The sequence below is a fragment of the Trypanosoma brucei genome, chromosome 6 (assembly GCF_000002445.2).
Source record: "Trypanosoma brucei brucei TREU927 chromosome 6, complete sequence".
Lineage (NCBI taxonomy): Eukaryota > Euglenozoa > Kinetoplastea > Trypanosomatida > Trypanosomatidae > Trypanosoma > Trypanosoma brucei.
Genome location: NC_007279.1, coordinates 687,977 through 709,124, shown reverse-complemented (window position 1 = coordinate 709,124; position 21,148 = coordinate 687,977). Strand labels below are relative to the sequence as shown.

Here is a 21,148-nt window from a genome sequence, read left to right as displayed (position 1 = left end):
GGTAGGCCAGATTCAGATGTGAATGCTTGTATATATAAGCAGATGAATATAGTGTGATTGAACGATTTCCCTCCCCACCTACACTTTCACCCGGCCCACTTGCTATCGCACCTTTTCCTTTTGTGTTTTTTGGTTGCTGTATTTCACAGACTGACGAGAAAAAAAAGAGGTGAAAACAAGTTAACCACAACTGTTAAAAAGTTAGCAACGATGTAGGCCCGGTGCCGTTCAAACCCTGGGCACTGCGATGGTCGACCTACACAGCTCGCAACGATGACATTTTACCACCCACCGCAGCGGCAAACAGTGGCTGAGAGTGCATGTGCTCTGTACGGTGGCACCTTCCAAGCATATAAGGAAATAAAGCACTATCTCCATTCACATTCAGGTACGAAGTCACACACATACTCGAGTGCGTATCCATATCTCTGCATAGATCTATATATGTATCAATCTACTTTTTTATTCTTTGGTATTATGAATGTATGGGACCAAATCTTCCTGCAGATGAACGTTGCTCCTGCACCCTTTGGACGGCGGCCACCCACATCACAAAGTACCAGCGGAGGAGTCGAGCGTCAGGACCGTCGATAGCCTTCATGGCATGGCCGGCTAATAGTGGAAAAGAGCCTACACGCTGGGGGGTGAGAAAGGAAGAGTCAGTCACTGCTACGAGTACGGAAATTGGCACCCCAACCCTTTTACCTTGACGAAAACACCACCTCCCCCAAACAAACTTCCTCATGTGAAGGGAGCGCCACTTGCGTGCGATTGTGTCGAACTTATCCAAGAAATCACGGTGCCACCCACTTTGTCGGGTAGCCTCAAGTGACAAGAGGGTAACTTGCGTCTGTAGTGGCAGCGCATCGTAGAGTGGCGCTTTCTTCCGCGTCCTACAAATCGATGTCACTTCCTTTGGCTGTTTCAGCGAAATGTTTGACCCCGGTATGAGAAAACTTGTGGAATCACAGATAATCTGATTGGCTGGCCCAACAGCTGCTCGCTGCGGCATGCGCGTGGCAGGAACGCGCTCTTTCAATCGTTGGGCAGAACCTCTGGTGTTGTTCCATGATGGTTTAAGCGGATAGTCAAGCAGTTCTGCAGCAACAAACGGCCGCGTGCCGCTCTTTCGAGCTACTTGAACCCTTACAACAGGCACAGTGTCTACCTCGCGTGGTTCAGCGGCGCACGGTCGATCTCGCCTCCGCGGTGCCGTACCCGCTGTGCGCAACACGGACGATGAGGGTTCAATGGGCCCACAGTTCCGCTTAGATGTAGCCCCGCGAACTTTGATGCCACAATCATCGCGAGGTTTCAGTAGTGAACGCACTACTTCCATGTCTTCTTCGTCCAACAGGTTCAAAGAAGTTGCTGTCGAGGAACAGCCCTCACCAGGGTGATTTAGCATCGACTCAGACCCCTTTTCGCACTGATTGCTTAAGTGATACGAAGAACTCTTAAGAATTCCCAGCGTTTTCTCAACCCACTCTACCTGCATTTCCTCAACGACCAAACCAACATCGGTGACCGTCTCGAAGCCACGTACCGCATTTCCCACCAGCATTGAACTGCTCTCCACCAGTGCATCTTGCAATACAATTTCGTCGGCGGAAGCTGGCAACACCGCCCTCGTTGTCGCACCAACACAATGCGATGAGGGGGCATTGTCCCTAAAACTCCATAGCCCAGACATGCATCAGCTCCTACAAGCTATTTTATTCCTCTTGTCAGTCTAAATTTGCTCTTCACGGCCCTTCAACCGTCTCAGAAGTTCACAAAAAAAGAAAAAGAAGATAAGTGACTGCATGTACAATGCGTCTCAGCGTTGGTGAACCTTCCTACTACCATACATTGGTAGCCCTACTGTCAACCATCCCCGAAGGAACACTAATGAACAAATGAGAGAAACATACGGTTTATACTTTACTCCTACGGTCAGCACACCCCTAGTGAGGTCACCCTGACACGCGCGCCGCTGGAGGTCGTGGATTCAAGAAAAAGAAAATTTTCCGATAAATAGAAGCCCCTCAGGGTCCTATTTTTATCTTTTTTTTCTCTTTTCCGCTCCGCCTCTTCGTGTATGTGCATGTGGATAACAAAGGCATTTCTGTGAACGTAAAGGATTATTACAGATTGGCACATGTCACTTACATGTGATTGCGTTTGTGCAGAGGCCCACCTCCACCTTGCCAAGGAGGTGTTTTTACCTAGTTTGGTGGGAAAGTACCTCAACCACCTTCTGCGCCTGTGGAATGCCACTAACAGCCGACAGAAAATTTTCCATGGTCGTCTTGCGCACTCCCTCCATGAAACTGGCGCCCTCCTTCGCAATCCGTTGCTCAGACAGTGCTATGATCTTTCCGTCATTCGCACGATTTCGAAACGGGCAGTCGTCAGCTGCGGTGCAGATCGCTCGCACAGACTTGAGAAGCTCCCGCGGAGGGGCGGAGCCCACGCTGTCTTCCAGCCTCTGTGCAAGAATCTGAGAAACACTTGAACCCGGTTCACCGTTTCCGGCGTTGGAACTGTGGGCATTTTCTAGTGCAATACGCGCTTTTGTCAAGTCCCCAAGGAAGCGAGCATATATGTCCATGCGTTCTTCAATTCCTGAGTTATGGTCATCAACGGGGGTGTTCTCGCCGCGCTCCTCCCGTGGAGGTCGCTTTCCGATGCAGTAGTCGCCAAGCATGACGAGTAGCTCCTTCGCGGGTACCTTCTGCAACGCCAAAGCCTCAGACAATGACGCCACTCGCCGGAAGGTAAAACGGTGGTAACGGAGCTCCCTCATCACCGCTTGAACCAGAGTGCTCACAATGTCACGAGGAACATCGACACCTGACCTGTGCGCGGCACGCATGATCGTTGTAACACTTGCAGCATCCGCAAAGGGCGCCACTTTCTGAAGACGAGCCCATAGGGCATCAACCAATTTGTCGAGTTTTTCGTTCAGCTCCCTCCCACAAGTCTTTTGAGGATCACGGTAGTATGATACTGCTTCAAGAAGCTCCCCAATTTGCTCGTCCGTGTGGAACCCCACTGTCGCAATGGCCCGATCAACCAGATGGAAACTGTGGTCTTCCGGGACACCAAGGCGCGGTGTGGCTTTTAGAAGCGTTATAACCTCTCGAGAATGCATGTTCTCCGCACCGCTGGCTGCCTTTGAGACGACAGTTTTGGCGATCTCCTGCCACGTCGCTTCGTCACGTTTCCGGAGAGGTGTGTCCACCAAGACGCCCGCCAGGGTGGACAGTTGGGGCGCCGGCATCTGCGGCACACAAGTTACTAACTGCTGCAATAGTGATACCTGAAGGTCTTCATTTTCTGTTATTCTCCCACGTTGGAAGGCTTGCAGGGTCATCACTAATTCCACGGGGTTCATTTGCCCGTAACAAGCTTCCACTGCAGGAGATATCTCATTAATTAAAATGGTATCGCTATCCACTACCGAGAGCGCTCCAATTGCGTTCGTGAAGAGGGCCACGTTTTGGGGTGACAAGCCGTCAATATTTTTCCGCATCCATTCTGTAGCCTGTTTGATTCCCTCTGTATGTGGATAGCACCGGAAGGTAGCGGCACAGTTGAGAAGTAGTGTCACCGATTTCTCGTCCTGGGTCGATGGGTCGACGCGCGCTCGCCGCACGATGCGGCGGGCCTCACGTTGTACGTCCCTTCTCTCTTTCCCGGTTTTTGAGCTCTTAAACCGGCGTTTCAGTTCGTAGAGGATCTTGGCAGCTTGTTCATCAAACACTTCTCCCACGGCGGGGTCAGTTGATCCACGTTCATCGGAAGCACGATTGTCATGGGCGCCAAAATTGTCGCGCGCCGACCGCTGCCGTCCGATCCCACCATCTCTCTCGTTCCTGTATCCGAACTGGTTAGAGTTGTCGCGCTGATTGCCACCACGCTGACCGCCCCGGTCTCCCCACTCGCCTCGGCCACCTCGATTGTCGTAGTTGCGCTGATTGTCACCACGCTGACCGCCCCGGTCTCCCCACTCGCCTCGGCCACCTCGATTGTCGTAGTTGCGCTGATCTCCGTAGTCGCGCTGATTGTCACCACGCTGACCGCCCCGGTCTCCCCACTCGCCTCGGCCACCTCGATTGTCGTAGTTGCGCTGATCTCCGTAGTCGCGCTGATTGTCACCACGCTGACCGCCCCGGTCTCCCCACTCGCCTCGGCCACCTCGATTGTCGTAGTTGCGCTGATCTCCGTAGTCGCGCTGATTGTCACCACGCTGACCGCCCCGGTCTCCCCACTCGCCTCGGCCACCTCGATTGTCGTAGTTGCGCTGATCTCCGTAGTCGCGCTGATTGTCACCACGCTGACCGCCCCGGTCTCCCCACTCGCCTCGGCCACCTCGATTGTCGTAGTTGCGCTGATCTCCGTAGTCGCGCTGATTGTCACCACGCTGACCGCCCCGGTCTCCCCACTCGCCTCGGCCACCTCGATTGTCGTAGTTGCGCTGATCTCCTCTGGACCCTTCATTTCCCCACTGGCCACGCTGAAACAGGCAGATGGTGCTACACACCATCCTTCTGTGCCCATGGCCTCCCAGCGGTCCTATCCTCCCGACGAATGGCCGCAACATAGTGCTTGGGTCGTCAAACCAACAATATCACCGTTCCACAGACTTACCCTTGCTCAAAAGAGTAAGCGAGATAATAAGTAGCATGTTTATGTCACACATCATGGAAATAGTAGTGGAGCGAAGTGGCACCCCGCACGTCGGTAACCTTACCATCGGCGTCACCGTGCGGGGGTGTCGAAAGAAAAACAATGATGTAATTGTTACTACCATAGGTCTAACAACCAAGCCTGAGAAGGCAAGAAACACAAAGAAGCAAAAATACGGGCCACCTACCATCAAGCCATTTGATAATATTCGTATTTGGATATGATATTCTTCAGAAGTTAGGAACTAAAGCTAAAAAAGCGAGAGCAGTTCCAGAAACTAAGATTCGACTGTCCTTTCTTGACTATTCTCCCTTTTTGGTTTTCTTCCCCTTCGCTTGATCGCTCCCTACATCTCGCGTACTTGCCCTTGCTTATGTTCAGTTGACCGAAGTACATTGGGAACAACCGCCACCATCTACCAGTGACTTCAGGTAGCGCTTATGGAAGCTCATACGAGCCTCGTCCGTGTCTGGGCGCTCTTTCAAAAGGGCCAATATCCACTCGTTAAGGAATTCGCACACATTCTTTTCCTGCAGGTACTTATTATCCTCTACCCTCTTAGGGTGATAATCGCGGGCTGAAAGAGTGTTCCCTAACTTTGAAATACGTTCTACTAGATCCAGGGCAAAGGCCGCAACATCCAGGGGGTGTTCTCGGAGGATGTGGCTCGAAACTAACTCGAAGAAGTCCACTGAATTTCCCGTCCGCAAATATTCCTTAGCCTCCTCAATGGAATGCTCACTTCTTGCCCACTCAGGTACGCTCATGATGTCCTTTCCTCCTAGTATTCCTAGAAGAGATCGGAGGGGAAAGTGAAACAGCAATTAGAGTCGCACGGAGATAGAACCGAAAGAAAAGTATACAACGAACCAAGGGACACACACACACAAAAAAGAAAAATAGGTACGCCAAAGAGGCGGTCAGATCGATCAAAGTTGTACGACAGCAGAGTGAAACATGAGGCAAAACGAGCGGCTCGCCAGCCGCCTCCTTCTCCTCTTACCGAATACAAGGGAAAAAATAGAGAAAAATTAACATGTATGCCTGCTGTGCCAAAAGAAGCGATCAGTTTCACACAGAGTGGCTTAATTACGGCTGCCCAAAAGAATCCTGCCCCTCCATCCAATTCCTCCCTCCTTACACCCTTCCCCCTTTCCCTCCCCCGCTCCTTCTCAGGCTGACCGAACGCGAGCACACAAAAAAAAAAGCGTTTGACAGGGACGCCCAATATCGTAGCATCATCCGAAAAAAAAAAACTTACTGGCACCTTCTACTATCACCACGTCCACGAGTAGGGGCATTACCTCGCGGGTTTGGATACCTTCTTCCACCCCGTCCCCCACCTCCCCCTCCACGATATGACCTATCGCCTGAAGTCACGTGTCGCTCCTCCTGTTGACGAGTAAGCTGCACCTGCTGCCAGCTGAGATTCCCGAGCTCACGATTCCCATGGTATGTGCTCGGGTGGGGGTCATCCCATAGGTCGTCAGGAGACAGCGGACGAGAAGACCCACCGTCCCGTCGCGGGGACCAGGTATTGTGAACTTCGGTGCGACGTTCGGGGGAATCACGAACGAGTGCGCCTGGGGGTTCGCACTGATTGGGGGGTCTGTCAAAGCGGCCACCGCCCCCCCCTCCTCCTCCTCCTCCTCCTCGACGCCGGTTGCGGCGCCTGCGACCCGCTCCGTCAATTTCACCCCTCGTCTCACCGGGTCCCTGTGTCTCCTTATCCCCACGGTTGTTTCGTTGATGTTGCTGTCTTTGTTGCTGGTGCTCTAGTTTCGGAGACTTCTGATATTCAGCGGGATGCCAATCATCCTTTCGGCCTGTATCTGAGTGGCGACCGTAAAAATGCCCAACATCGGACGCGTCCCGCAAGGGTGGGCTCAGCAACATGGCGGTATCTGTGCGAGTGACGGCAGACCCCGGGGTCTGTGACACGGAAACAGGCGAGAATACCGGTGGGGAATAGACGCGTACACTCGGGTTTGGGCTGCCCGTAACTTTGCGGAAAAGAATCTTGGATAGATGGGCAGCTTCACCATAAACCCGTGTAGACGCCGGATATGTGTCAATAACGTGTTGGAGAACCTCTTCGATACCCTCACTAATGATAGCCTCTGCGACCTGGGAATTCTCCCAACAGAGATATGTCAAAGCCTTTATTCCGTGCACGAGAAGCTTGTCTGTGGTAACGTGTGTGCGCATGGCAAGGACGATTAACGGTATGGCGCCAGATTCGGCCAGTAGTTTACGATTACTCTCCGAGTTAAACGCGAACTGGGAAATTGCACGGCACGTAGATTTTTGGAGTAGTGGGCTGTCGTGATGCACTCGCATAGCCTTCAGAATTTCAGGGATTGCCACCACGGCAACGCTTTCCTTTATCTCAGAGTTCCATGCAAGCGTCCCGAGCACAGAACAACCCAACTCCAGCATGCGCAGCCGCTCGAAGTTCTCCATGGCTCGTATGATACACGCTACACCCCCAAGGTCGTAGATCTGCTTCTGTGCTATGGTGTTGTCAAAAGCTAGGGCGCTAAGGCCTCCACACGCATTTAGTTGTATTTTTGGCACATTTACGTACGTCTTCATCGCTCTCAAAAGTACCTCCACTCCACTGAGTTCTGTCACTGCTCGGTTAAGATTGGCGTGTTCGTATGCAAGGTGAGCCAACGCGTTGCATGCTTCCTGCTGCACCACTTGGGTAGATGGAAAGTTGTGCATAGCAGTCACAACACATTCGGCAGCACCAAGCTCAAACAGTTTATCTTTGTAAGACGTCGAAATTAGTGAGAGGGTGACTATGGCACGACAAGTTTCCTCCTGAACCTCACTCACATGTTCATGACGCCGCATAGCCCCAATTATTAACTCCAATGCTGGTGTGAGCTCATCCGAGCGGACTCCCCCAATGTTTGCGAGAGCACGCGAAGCATGCTCCTGAACTTCAGCATTATGTGCATGGTTTCGCATCGCGTTAATGATAACAGCATAACCGTTGTTCGATATTATCTGCGCAGAATTCTGCTCATTATTCCAGGAAAGGTAAGACAAAGCCACACAACCGTGCATTTGCACACGGTCATAGTTCGGGTGCTCAGCCATTCCCTTCATAATCAGTGGTATAACTCCGCTTGCGTGCATGTCATCACGGTAGGCCTCGCAGTTAAAAGCAACTTGCGCCAAAGCACGACATGCATTTTTTACAAGACCAGCGTTTGTGTAATGCGCCGCCAGTGCCCTCATGATCATCTGCACGCCGCCGTAGCGTATCACGTCGGCCTTCAAATCACTGTTCCAGCACATGGTCCCAAGCGCCAGGCAGCCGTTGTCTTGTAGTCGAGCACTTTTCCCGCGGCCCATCGCCTCCAGAATCAGAGCAACGCCCTTTTCCGAGACGATAACCTCTTGGCCCTTGAGATTGTTAAACGTCAAGCCACTTAGAGCAGCGCAAGCAGAAACAAGCAAGTCCTCTGACTCAGGAAAGTTTCGCATTGCTGCAAGGACGAGAATGATGCCATTCGCATCCGTTATGAAAGAGGTTATCGTCTCGGAGTCAAAAGAAAGGTATGATAGCAGACTACAGGCGTACTCCTGTATCGAAGCATTTCCCGCATACTTCCGCATAACCTCCAGCACCCGCTGCACGCAACCAGTTGTATGAATTAGCTGCTTCAGAGTCTTCACACTCATCGCCACACTGCATAGGAAGTGAATAGCTTCTATAGCAACTGCCTCCGACTCGGTGTTTTTAAATAACGATGCTATAGCGTTCATGTCAACATACGGTGAAGACGGAAAAACGCTAAAGACACGCAGAGTACAGCTACAGAGCTGCTCTGAATCGGAATATCGTTCGAGTGCCTCCGCCAAATACATTACAACCTTGAAATCCGGCTCCAAAGTATTCGGCTCCCCTGAACCTATGGCGTTAGCGGCAATTCGAGCCACGTATCGAGTTGTCTCCTCGTCGCCTATTTGTTCATGCAATACACTTTCGAGAACGTCAATGCCACCCGCCCCAACAAATTCCTTATTCGCCGTGACATAAAGATTCGGAGCCTCAACAACGTACGATGTAAACTCAGCGAGAGCACGGCACGCCGCTTTACATACCAAGGGATCCTTGCTGTGCATAGAGAGAGCGCGCGTCAGCTGAGATATTCCGTCTCCAATAGGATATAGGTTGAAGTGCGACAACAGGGTACATCCAGCAAGTACGAGATGGCTGTTTTGTGGTGCCTCCTTCAGTGCTCGAACCGCGACGGAAGGCACTTCAAATTCAGAAAACAGAGAAACGGTGAACTCGTCGGTGCAGTAATAGTGTACAAAGGCGCAGATCCACTGGATGGTGTCTGTCCACATCGGATGCTCGTTTGCGAACCCTACCAATGTCTCCACTATGTTCTCCACCTCGTCGGGTGGTACATCTGTCCCAACACACGTCTGAAGGAGGTAGATCATGGTTTGAGTAGAGCTTGCCTCGGTAGACGTTCGGAAGCGGTTCATCAGTTGCGTGATGCGATCCGCTGCATTTGGCGTCTGAGCACATAGGATGGTGTACTCGGGTGTTGTATTTTCAACATCCGAATGTCTCTGCCTAGGGCTACCCGACACAACCCGAATAAACAAACCTTCCATCCGGAACCACCAGCCACCCCTCGTACCAACCTTTTTATTTTCCAGTTGGGGTGAACAGATACCCTTCTTTGAGGATTCAAATCCCTTGATAATTGATTTAGTATTATTTTTTCTTTCCTTTCTCCCTTTTTATCTTGTTTTTCTTTTGCGCACAGAACATATATTTATGTACGTGTATGTGTATGTGTTTGCGCACATCAATTTTTTTCCAATGGGGCAGCAAATAGGTAGGTCAAAGGCAACGTTAGGATTTGGAATATTGCAAGCGCCAAGCGGAATAATAAACGACGCAGCAGAAGTACAATGGGACAAGTATGGATACTCAAAAAGAATTCAGCGTCCTATAGGCTCCGCGAAGTGGGTAAAAGGAAGCAGTGTATAGGCACCACGTGCAATTACATACTCCAATTCCCTCATATACACACGTTTTAATCAATAAAAAATACTTTTTTCCCTACACATAAACCACGTACCCCCCGCCTCCATCCATGCAAAGTTCGCACCATCATGGTACCCTTCTTTTTTCTTGTATTGTACTCTCACCTCTTGAAACTGGAAGTAGCGATTGAAATGCAAATATATGCAGATATTTACTCCGTGGTTTTGTGGGTATGGGCAGCACCCGTGCATGGTCAGGTAGCACCCACCACACATGCAGCAATTCCTAAAACTTACTGAACATTTGATTAATCACGGGGCTGTCGTAAACAAGCAGGTCCTTCGCCAGTTTCTCCGCAATATCCTTCGTCGCGAGAACAGTAACGATCGAAAGAGCAAATGCAATTGCTGTTCCAGGTCCCATGCTCGTCAAGCACTTGCCGCAGCGAACGACAGGGTCTGCACTCCACTGCACATGCGAGGGGACTTTGTCCTTCAATCCGGGGTAACACGTGATAGTCTTGACATCCCGCAGCAAACCCATGGGCTCGAATGAAACCACGGGCGAGGCACAGATGGCTCCGTACCATTTCCCTGCGGCACGGACATCCTCAAGGATCTTTTTGAGAGCCACACTTTTCCCAAGGTAGTCAGCACCAGGTAAACCACCGGGAAGAAAAACGCCATCATACCCTTCGCCAGACTCATCCTTAATCAATGAGTCAGCGATAAGTACGAGGCCCCTGCACAAGCGAACGGTTGTAGACTCCATAACGGACGACACGGTAACCTGGAAGTTAGCACGACGCAAAATGTCCGTTATGCAAGACAGTTCAATGTCTTCAGTTCCCTCCGCAATGGGAACGAGAACCTTGGGCATGGCGTGTTGCTTCTTTTCTTTCAAGTAGGATTTTGAATACAGTTGGCTCGTCGAATATTTTACCTTCGTTATTACTTGTTACAACTATCACTCATTTAGAAGGGTGACGGAAAGAGGGAAGAATACGTCACCCTCTGGCCCACAAAAATAAAAGAATAGGTGATCAAATGAGTGTTTCTTAGGTTGCTCCTCTCTGCTATCGTTTTTGGTCTCCCTACTCGGCGACACACTCAGTCCCCAGCACAACGGAAACGTTACCCCCAAATGGAAGCGCACAAACACAAAGCACAGGGTCTTCAGGAGAACGCACCTCCAGAGGCAGTACATGCCCCAACACATGCACCACATCACCTTTCTTCACGTAACGTTCAGCGAAAGACAGCAAGGTGGCGCCATAGCAGCGCACTTGAACAACAACGGGCTTCAACGTACGGAACGGCACATTGTACTCGACTAGAAAGCGTGCGTGTAATTCGTCTTCGTCTGTCAACAGATCTCGGTCATCCCTCGAGGTTTCACTACTGCCGTGTGATCCAACCGCTGAAAGAACCCGCCCCACAAGCGTGACGACCGCAACACTGCCTGGTGACTCTACATGGGGAAGGGCTGAAAGTTTCCCTGAAGAATCCTCCGCAGGAACGAAATGCTGCGGAGAGTTCTCTTGGACAAGCTCTGCTGTTGAGTGATGTAGAATGGCAGGAGGTGAAACTACGTAACGGGAGCGACGCCGCACCCCTTCCTCCTTCTCTTCTTCCACCTTCGCCATCGCTACTCGGTCCCACACCTCCTGCAGTTGGCGCTGGAGATGTTTCTGCTTTGATGTTTCCGCCCGAATGTCCCTATCTTCAGATTCCGGAGATCGCCCAGGAGATGTAACGGCATTGCATTTGCCTGCTCCGGAGTTAAAATCACCTCTGCATTTCTCCCTCCGAGCGAAATCAACTTGTGGCGTGGGTTGCGCGCTCCGTTGGGCTACATCGCAAGCAGCAAGCTCTGCAAATATCTCCTCTAAGACGGAACCCCCACGGCAACGTCGGACAATAGTAGTACAAATTTTCCTTGACACAACACGGAGCATAGTAAGCTACCGCACTATTTAAATAGTAGAATGATGAAGAGAGACAAAGACAGCAGCTCCGCACGGTTAACAAAACGCCCTACACCCCTCGTAAAACGTGTTTTCTTTTATTTAAAAAAGTTGTGGTGATGCTCCGCACCTGGTGTCACTTATGAAAAGTTGCTGGTAGTACCGACCCCTCGTGCTAGCCAGCAAGCCAAGAAGCAGAAACAATGCTGGAACCATCCCTTACCCTCGATATGCCCATCTCCCGATAGTGACTGTCAGTGGACACAATAGTGAGGTTCCGACAACTAATACAGTACGATGGAAAATGCACAAAGGCCACGTGTAAAAGACACTTCGCATGCCATACAATCACAAAAAAACGCTTATAGCCGAGCATACACACATAACTGGTATCCAATGACACTACCCCGACACCCTCAAGGGTTAACCTCCCCTCGGTATCAACGATACTCGTCCCTCCCTAAGTCCAACACACCAACGTTGGGTAATGGCATGCACCCAGCGCTGGCAATCAGAGGGCGCCAGTCCCTCGTTGTCGGATGCACGCTTGGATAGCTCACATATCCAGATGCAACGCTGTCCACAACCCAGCTACATGCCCGATGCAGCTAACACGACACAATCGTTGATATTTTCCCTTTGCCTAGCGAAACACCCGGGCTTACAAGGAGAAATAGCCATGTTTCGTGACTTCTTTTGGGTTTTCGTAGTCCCTTTGAAGGGGCAACTAGCCGCGGTACCCCTATATCGTAAACACCAGAGGTTGGGAAGATTTACTTGTCTTATGTACCATCACCTCATCACGGACATAGGCATCTTTCCCCTCTTCGTTCCCACCTCTAAAGAGGTAATAACTCAGTCTGAAGAATTTTTCACTCACAACGTATCAGAAGAACCATAGTCACACTAACAAACGGGCGCACCCACTTCCCCAAAATGAGTAGTAAGAATTCCGCCGGGGTAGAGGGGCAGGCGGTGGGTCCTCGCCCTGAGACACACTGCTTACATAGCGCACCGCAGAGGTAAAGGGACGATATCGATAGAAGGATAGCAAAAAAAAAAAAATGGCCCCTATAGCAAGTGAGAGTCCATGGCACCACACAAAAATATGCCCCCGCACACAAACATGAAGAATGAGGAAAATCTTACTTGGGCAGCAAACCGGCCCGAACGTAATCCAGTCTTTGCTTCTTCGTCAACATTTGCTCATCGATGAGATCCATGCGAGGTTTAGTAAGTGTGTTCATCTCTTTGCCAATATTCCAACGGGATGGACTATTAAATTCAAAAATTGAAGGAAACGACTTTACCCGTACCTTTGCTCCGCTAGTAGCGTGTTGAAGGGTGTACACCTGACGCTTCGACACAAAGAACTTCCCTGTCCAGTCACCTGTGATGTAGTTTTCTTCCGGCAGAAAGGCCATTTGACTTTTGGCTGTCATAAAGCTCCAAAAGTACGGGGCACTCGGATTCATTGAGTGGGTATTTTTAATATGAGGTCTCCGAAGAAATGGATACTTCCGTTGCCCACGACGCGCGAGGTAGAACCCGAACGCAGATTTTGCTATTTTCAAAAAACGTTTCTGCAGGGTGAAGGCTGTTCCAATGGACACACTACTCTTCGTGGGTCCATCAGGCCACACACAGGGGCAGCGACGTAACATGCTTCTTACTTTTTCCTCGTACAACAATGGAAGTAGACAATTTTCTTTTTTAACGTCACATAACAAAATTTTACTGTAAAGAGAAACCGGCAACATCACTAATGAATGAGCAAAGCCCTCGGCACGTAAAAATACTTTCACGCGCCAAATCAGTAGCAAAACTATGCTCTTGGAAACGGTTGAAAACTTTCCTGGAGTTGTGAAAGTGTTACGAAATGCCATTTATCGCTTAAAAACCAAATAGCTACGCCGATAAACGGAGTTTACGTTGCACGAAACACCATTGTACAACTTTGTAACCTCCCAAATTGGGAACGGAAAAACATCTGCTGTCTGTGTAAAACCGTATTCAACCGACAATCCCGTAGAATTTTTTTTTTAAGAAAGCAATTAACCCATAACCAAGACGCGTTTACAGTAGCGACAAGTAAAGAAACACCAGCTCTAGCAAGTGCCCTTCCTCCTCCTCCTCTTCCCCCCCCCCAAAGCTCACCCGCATAACATAGTCTGCCTCACAGGGCCGTTTGCCGCGCTACCACTCCTCTTTTCGATCAAGAAACTGGTAACGCAACATCAGTAGCATGAGGAGATGAACTGGGTTTTCCGACTGAAAAAGTAGTCACCGATACATATTTTTTAAAAAATGACATGAAACCGATTGAGTGACTATCGATTCTTCACGCTCTGCAACCGAGCTTTCAGTCACCACTCTGTTCCTTCAACAATAATGATTGTTCAAGGTTCGCACCAGCAGCATTAAACACAGTGGTTTAACACGCAGCTATAAATTTAAGTCGCAAACACAAACCGAATATCTGCAGGATAATTAAAGACATTATCACCCCTTCATGCGTCGGTAAACAAGAAAACAAAGTATTTCACCCTCGTTGATCACCTTTTTACCCCAAGAAAGAAATCCGAAAAGGTTGAACTCTCCCCGCCCCCGCCCCTCCAGCGATGTATGCTAGTCAGCTACTATTAACTGTGGCTCCCTTTATTGAATTCCCTTACACGACACGGTGTTTAGGGCAGGTCGCTTCCCCACCCCCACGCCTCTCAAAAAAAAAAAAAAAGGCACTTCGGCCGGTCAGAAAGCTGTTAAGATAAAGACCGCTTACTAAAGCATCGCCGAAGCTCCACATTCTTTGTAGTAGCTGAACAACGTAAACTTTGCATTTCCTCCACCACTGGGCCCATTGCAGTTCATGCTGGATTTCATGAGGAACAATACACAATTGTGCTGCGGAGCTGTCCCACAAAACTGTAAATGCCAAACGGCAGAGTTATAACGGCTGCAAGCGGCAACGGTGTGGAAGATGCGGTTGTACCGATGTTGCTCATGATTTTTGTAATTGCTCTTTACAAATTACAATGCTGCGTCAAATATACAAAGTTAGACCCAGTAAATAATTGAACCACACTCAAGCAAACACACCAATGTGCCCGATTGTTCACCAACCAATACATGCATCAAATGTAACCCCCACTACACAATAAACCAGCGCTCCGGCCTCTTTGACCCTTTTGAAAGCTGATCAAGGGACTTACGGTATTCGCCAAACTAACCAATATAAATGGTTGTGAACACAAAGGAAGTCCCCCGGTGTTTACGAAAAAAAAAAAAGATGAAGCATTAAGAGAGAGCGGCTGACTGTAGAGATGTGGTTCTACTTAGCTGCCATCGTCACAACAACGACAAAGGTATGCGAACTTCAATACTTCCGAACGAGCAAACACACCGCTATTAATGAATGACGGGGACTACAAAACCGCTAGAACGTCGGAAACCCATGCGGTGAATAAATGCAACCAGGAAACATACGCTGCACCACAGAGTAGGCCAAATAAAATGGGGACGTGCTGCATCTACCCCTTCACCTCCACCACTGACTTTCTTGCCGCCTACCACACTGTAAAGCACGATTCGTCTCAATGGGTAGTGTAGCCTGTGACACCAATGAACCCACTGTCGTAACATCAAAACAAGTACGCGCTTAGTTCCAGTCAATCTCTTCGAAGTTAACCACAGATAGTACCCAGTGGGTAAAAAGGAGATATCTTTCACACTAACCGACAAAAAGGCACCTTCCACACACACACATCACAACACCACCAGACAGTTACTTGGTACTGTCGTCACCGGGAAAATCCCTGCACACCTTCACATTACACGAGGAAACTACATCCATTTACTGGGGAGACTGTAACGACAGGAGTTCCGAGTGAATACCCTCAACACGTCAAATCTTCAGTATCTGTGCTCATGGTAAAGTCTGTACCCTCGGTCAAGCCACAGCAATCGGAAGCCCTACCTCACACGGCGGCAAAAGACTTCTCTCTCTACCCTGTGCCTCTGCTACAATAGTACCTGTCGCTCCAATGTGTCCCCCCGGGGGATAGCTACCACAATAGATAGGTTACTGCCATCTGACAGCGTCGCATCCAACGTGGTGTGCAGTCTCTTGCGTGTTCGTATGAGAAGGGTCTATGGCCGCGCCCGCAGAGTCTGCTACACACTCCAACAGGGCTCAACTGACCGATTGAGCGATGCTCCTTCGGACCACGATTTTCAAAATAGGAAACTAAGTCCCAGAAAGCAACAGCTCACCTACGGCTTTCCCGCTACACGTCAGAGTCCTTCCGATAACTACCTATAATTCCAGACGCATATGCTTGCAGTTTCGTCACCACCCCTGCAAGAATCAATGTGAAAAAATAGAAGAGAACAGGTATGGTGACAACAGGAAGTTTAAAATTAAACATAACCTGCAACCACATACACCAGTGATACGAAACAACATCCTTTTGTAAGGGTGTCACCTCTGCCGCACACCCATCTAACAAACGACCAGTTTCCTTGGTTCATTATGGTTCAGCGCGGCCGCAGAGTAACGTTGCAGCGAACTCGCCTTCAGCCTATACCAGAATGAGTTGGAACAACACCTGAGTATAAAAGCTCATACAATCCAGCCAACAAAAAAAGTAATGGCACCTCCATCCAACACAGGTATACAACCCAGTTATTCCGTCGCCACCAGTGCTTTACTCACATCAAAATTTTTTTAAACGTCAACTCCTACAGTGGTACTCAAACTTCTAAACCGCTTCGTTTAAACTACAACGTGCGCTAATGGAACGGGCTCAAATGATTTTATATACAATAGAAACGAACTCTCCTTCCATATATTCTAAGTATTACCACTACTGCATCTTGATTAGAAGTACCCACATATGGAACGAGACCGCCATCCCCTGTGCCGTATGCCGTGCAACAACCTGTAGACATTCTGCGTCTACATCCAAGCGGTGACGCGTTATCCTCCACCGAAATCCCCCAACTTCCAAAACAGAAGGATATCTGAATAAGAAAGCTCAGCACCGGAATTTATTCAGGTGGTATTATTTTCTCCGTCAAACCGATATCGATAATACCAAAAGACAATAGAAAGGGACGAGCAACAAAGACCGCTTATAGAATAAAGTATGTTCTACAAGCTTTTCCGTCGGTGCCCTCTGCGAGAGTTTGATTCAAACAAATGACTGCCATCCTCCAAAGAAAAGTCAAAGTCTGACGCAGAGTAGAAAATAATCCTGTCTCTCTACTGCCAACAGCCGTGCTACTACTGGCAACACTAGCTGAAACAGCAGACGAGGCAAACTAAATGGTCGTGAAAACAAAATAGATAGACGAGCCACACAAGATCTCCCTCCACGCACGATATCCTTCATCCTTTATCGATTCCTCAACATTAGGGGGAAGCAGGGAGTACAAAATCGATAACTGACACCTAAAATGGTGAAAAAATGGGGAGAAATAAAAATCAAGGTTTGCTGCGCGCAAAACAAAAAAGGGAGTAATGCATATTTTTTCAGTATGATGACAGGATGTGCCGCTACACTTTGCCCCCTGTGCGAGTCAATCATCTGCTCTCTCATTTATTTAAGTCAATGGTGGTTATTATATCTTGGTGCCCTCCTTTTTTACTTTCCCTCTTCTTCTTAATATCGTACTATGTCGGAAGCACATTTAACTACGCTAATCATCCGAAGCTACTCCAACTTGAGAAGCACGCAGAACGCGGTCTTGAATCTTGTAACCTGTTTTTAGAACTGTTGATATGTGACCAGGGGGTGCCTCTGCAGTGGGTGGCACTTTAAGAAGTGCGTCATGAAAGTTCGGATCAAATTTAGCGCCCACGGCAACATCCAATTTCTCAATCCCGTGTTTTGCTAAGTTATTAAGCAAAAGCTTCAATGACAACTTTATTCCTGTGTGAATAGAAGAAAGGGTTTTGTGACCTTCCACTTCTGCTTGAGGCAGCTTCGTGATTGCCTCCAAACCTCTCTCAAGCGTATCCACAACATCCAACATATCCTTTCCAAACGAAGTGATCCCGTACGCCTTCGCTTTTGTAACATCCTCGCTTCCGATACGTCGAGCATTTTCAGCGTCAGCAGCACGATAGAGCACTTCCTTTTTTAATTCGGCGATACGCTCTTTGGCATCAGACAGCTCCTTCTCGAGCTTCGCATATGCCTCAGGGGAGACTGGAGCAACAGAGACTGTCTCGGAATCTTCTGTCACGTTCTGTTTCTCGCTGCCTTCGGTGGCTGAAGTACTTGAAGCCCAAAGTCGACCGAAACACATGGCACCAACAGCCGTCCTTCCGGCGCACAAAGAGCTTCGAAACGTAAGCGCACGCATCGCTTGTTCGCTTCCTAAATGGAACAATCAAAATGAATAGTAGAAAAAAAATAGAAAAAAAAGAATGATGAGTGGGGGAAATCAATAATCATAAACTACCTCCACTTGATAGCAATGAGCAACAAACATGTGGTAAGAACAATATATAACGGCGCGGAAAAAGCTTTGGCTGCGAGTCACGGTGGCAACAGGGTATCTAACTCCCCTATTTCAACAGGTGTCATCATCGACTCCCTCCGTAAAAAGCACCACGCGAAACGAAAGTGCCGCATTTGTTCCTTTGAAACAAGGTCAGTGTTCCTCACCCCAACGTCCGCTTGCCTTAGAAACAAAGGAATGGACACCAAGAACGCATAATTCAGCGCCTGCATAGAGATGTCACTGATAATAGGGCGCAGGACATCCGTCTTCATATCTTTAAGAACTAAATCAACCAATGTTCCACGGCAGTCGTACTGTGCAAGTGTGGGGAGAATGGGCTTTTCGTCCTCGAACCCCTCACCTAAGGCGGGAGAAAGATGCCGCTTCGCCCTAATTTCAAGTGATTGTTCCAGTCCATTTGGGTCACAAAACATTATACATCTTTTTTCCGAGGTGCCCTGTACGAAAGCGCCCAAACATTCGAAAAACTGAGCGAACGGTGCCGACCCGCACGAGGTCCTGAGATCGCACAGCACATTTTCGTCGCCACAGTTACGCTCAACAATGTTGAGAACAGTGACGCCACCGACGCATGGCAAAAGCCTCCACCGAAATTCAAATCGAGCCAATTCTTGCAAAAAATCAGACCAAGATGCCATCGTTAACGGCTTGTGAACAAATCCATACTTCTCAAAGCAAAGTAGTCTCGCTTCCTCTTCACGCACGCACGAACCACTCAGCGACTCGGTAGAAGCCACCCAATCACCCGTCAAGCTGCCACCCAACCTTAGCCTCTTTCGGCGTCTTGTTTCAAAGGTGGGTACACACCCGGCCTCCGGTACGCTTCCGTTCGGGCCAACAACAACTCGCCGCATCCCCCCTAACGGCCGAGTTAATGCACCTCCGAAGCGTCTCATGGTCATGTTGCCATTTAAAAAAAACTAAATATTGAACAAGTTGAGTATACAAATCAGAAACTCATCGCCGGCAAACAAAATAAGTCCACAAACAATCAGCATACGAAGAAAGAAATAGAAGGTGGTTACACCCAAAACACATAATATTGGCGCCCGAGCAGCTTTATACGACCTGCACGCAACGCTACGCTAAGGACAGTCATTTTAAAACGAACAACATAAAACGACGCTAAGGAGAACGGCTTTGGGCAGCAACAGGTAGAGAAAACGCTAGCACCACGCCTGCACTACGGTCACATCCGTTTCGACTGGAGAAGACGACCGCAGCCGATAGCCATCACCACGTAGCAAAACGCTAGGAAGACCACCGCTGACACCTCTTCTGGAAGTGGAAGTAGCACTAACGGCGCACTGTTTGAAGTCAGGTGGAGGGTGGGAAACATTGCTAGACTCCAGGAGCACGCAAAGTACTCCAACTGCACCGAAACTCGGGTTCCCGTACCGCAAGGAAAAGCATCCACCCTCCCACACCATTACTCAGCGCGGATGCCGGAAGGAGATCCAAAGAAAACAAACTACTGGCAGACCCCAGAAGGTTATAGGCTTCCTGAACCACCCCCACCAGGGACGGTGCCTCTCGGGTGGAGGCACCACAGGAAGCCAGGGCGTCCACACACACAAACACACAAACCACCACCTTTGGGACGCATACCTCACAAGCCGAGGCGGAAGCTACACTAACATCTCTAGCCTTTGACGCGCCAAACTTCTCCGTCGCACACCCGAGAGCACGTCACCTACACACCATAAATAGCGAGGGACCCGCCAAGCAAACCCGCAAGGCCACCACCCAATGAAGAGTTTCAGCGGGCACACGCAGAAGGTCAAAATACCAAGCATGTTGGGAGGACCCCCGGCCGCGACGGCGTACGCCAACCCCCGCCACTGCGTCCAGACCAATACGCCTCGCGGAATAACGGAACCCAAGCAACTGGGACAAGAGCATATATGATGGGGTGCGACTCGCTAGTGCGGGGTCGATTGCGTGGAATGAAAGGACTTCAAGGCGGGACCGAACCTAGACACCACTTCCCCAGATGCCGAACCTCGAGGATGCACAAGCAATCGTAAACAGGACGGCGACCACTGCTGAAGAACACTTGACTCCAACACTTGGTTATGGACGGATGGAATAACAACAAGTGTATGCCCAATACTCCCAATCTTTCGGACAGTGCAGAACGGTGATGAATCACCCAATGGAAATAGAAAAAAAATGGAGAGAAGACTCCGCAAGTCAGCGAAGGCTATAAGCAGCATGGACGATAGTATAATCCCGACCCCCGGCCACTCCACGAGAACCATTCCTGGGGGAAAAAGCGACGCCGGTCGACGCGAGGCATCAAGTTCTCAGAATTTAGGATGAGGATAAAGAGGCATTGGGGAAGAAGGAGAAGCAATATCATCGTCATATCGGGGAAAAAACACAATATACGGAACCACCTCAACAATCCAAAAGAGACTCATCCGAACATCTAGTGACGGAAGAAGGTTGCTGGGAATAATCGGCCTTAATGCTTGTCATGGGTTTATTGTCAATTCTGTGCTGCTCGCAAACGGCAAGATGCTGATAGAAGGAGCAGGGGTAGCGACCAACGGCAAATATGCGCCACCAACGACAGACAAAACTCTCAGATGCCCCGGTAAAGAACGTGCCAGAGGTTGAGAACACGCGAAACTCAAACCGTTTCACACGCCGGAGCCGATTGTTGCCACAGGAAGATCGAAATTTCCTTCTTCTGCTGAAGAAAATGGCGTTTGTGGTGTACCAACTAAAGAACATGGAGGTAAACGGGCTAAACCACATGTAAAAACTACTCAACGGGAATCGAAAATACTGGGAACTGACGGGGAAAGTGGAGGTGTGAAGCTATTGAACTGGCGTTAAGGGAAAGCAAGGGGACTGCTGTCATGGCATCGTCAAAAACTAACAGCGCCCACCTGCGCCAATTACAAAGCAATGCAGTAGTTGGTCCAAAGGAGATTTGTGGATTCCGT

General features: G+C 49.4%; 9 protein-coding genes across 9 annotated transcripts, besides 3 other annotated features; all 9 read right to left on the bottom strand.

Moving 5' to 3' along the window:
* Positions 1–21,148: part of a sequence feature (sequence corresponds to BAC RPCI93-4M18) that runs on past both edges of the window.
* Tb927.6.2240 (hypothetical protein, conserved) lies at positions 476–1,693 on the bottom strand (the record flags this gene model as incomplete). The annotated part of the gene is made up of 1 exon (XM_840252.1): positions 476–1,693. The coding sequence occupies one exon, from the start codon at positions 1,691–1,693 to the stop codon at positions 476–478; it is 1,218 nt and encodes a 405-aa protein (XP_845345.1).
* Tb927.6.2230 (hypothetical protein, conserved) lies at positions 2,204–4,531 on the bottom strand (the record flags this gene model as incomplete). The annotated part of the gene is made up of 1 exon (XM_840251.1): positions 2,204–4,531. One exon carries the CDS (start codon positions 4,529–4,531, stop codon positions 2,204–2,206), a length of 2,328 nt encoding a protein of 775 aa, XP_845344.1.
* Tb927.6.2220 (hypothetical protein, conserved) lies at positions 5,052–5,441 on the bottom strand (the record flags this gene model as incomplete). The annotated part of the gene is made up of 1 exon (XM_840250.1): positions 5,052–5,441. One exon carries the CDS (start codon positions 5,439–5,441, stop codon positions 5,052–5,054), a length of 390 nt encoding a protein of 129 aa, XP_845343.1.
* Positions 5,789–5,848: a sequence feature (GA-rich).
* On the bottom strand, positions 5,932–9,318 carry Tb927.6.2210 (hypothetical protein, conserved; the record flags this gene model as incomplete). The annotated part of the gene is made up of 1 exon (XM_840249.1): positions 5,932–9,318. The coding sequence occupies one exon, from the start codon at positions 9,316–9,318 to the stop codon at positions 5,932–5,934; it is 3,387 nt and encodes a 1,128-aa protein (XP_845342.1).
* Positions 6,302–6,329: a microsatellite.
* Positions 9,983–10,576, bottom strand: Tb927.6.2200 (hypothetical protein, conserved; the record flags this gene model as incomplete). The annotated part of the gene is made up of 1 exon (XM_840248.1): positions 9,983–10,576. The coding sequence occupies one exon, from the start codon at positions 10,574–10,576 to the stop codon at positions 9,983–9,985; it is 594 nt and encodes a 197-aa protein (XP_845341.1).
* Tb927.6.2190 (hypothetical protein, conserved) lies at positions 10,791–11,654 on the bottom strand (the record flags this gene model as incomplete). Its single annotated transcript, XM_840247.1, has 1 exon — positions 10,791–11,654. The coding sequence occupies one exon, from the start codon at positions 11,652–11,654 to the stop codon at positions 10,791–10,793; it is 864 nt and encodes a 287-aa protein (XP_845340.1).
* On the bottom strand, positions 12,809–13,327 carry Tb927.6.2180 (hypothetical protein, conserved; the record flags this gene model as incomplete). Its single annotated transcript, XM_840246.1, has 1 exon — positions 12,809–13,327. One exon carries the CDS (start codon positions 13,325–13,327, stop codon positions 12,809–12,811), a length of 519 nt encoding a protein of 172 aa, XP_845339.1.
* Tb927.6.2170 (co-chaperone GrpE, putative) lies at positions 17,364–18,032 on the bottom strand (the record flags this gene model as incomplete). Its single annotated transcript, XM_840245.1, has 1 exon — positions 17,364–18,032. The coding sequence occupies one exon, from the start codon at positions 18,030–18,032 to the stop codon at positions 17,364–17,366; it is 669 nt and encodes a 222-aa protein (XP_845338.1).
* Tb927.6.2160 (hypothetical protein, conserved) lies at positions 18,209–19,096 on the bottom strand (the record flags this gene model as incomplete). Its single annotated transcript, XM_840244.1, has 1 exon — positions 18,209–19,096. The coding sequence occupies one exon, from the start codon at positions 19,094–19,096 to the stop codon at positions 18,209–18,211; it is 888 nt and encodes a 295-aa protein (XP_845337.1).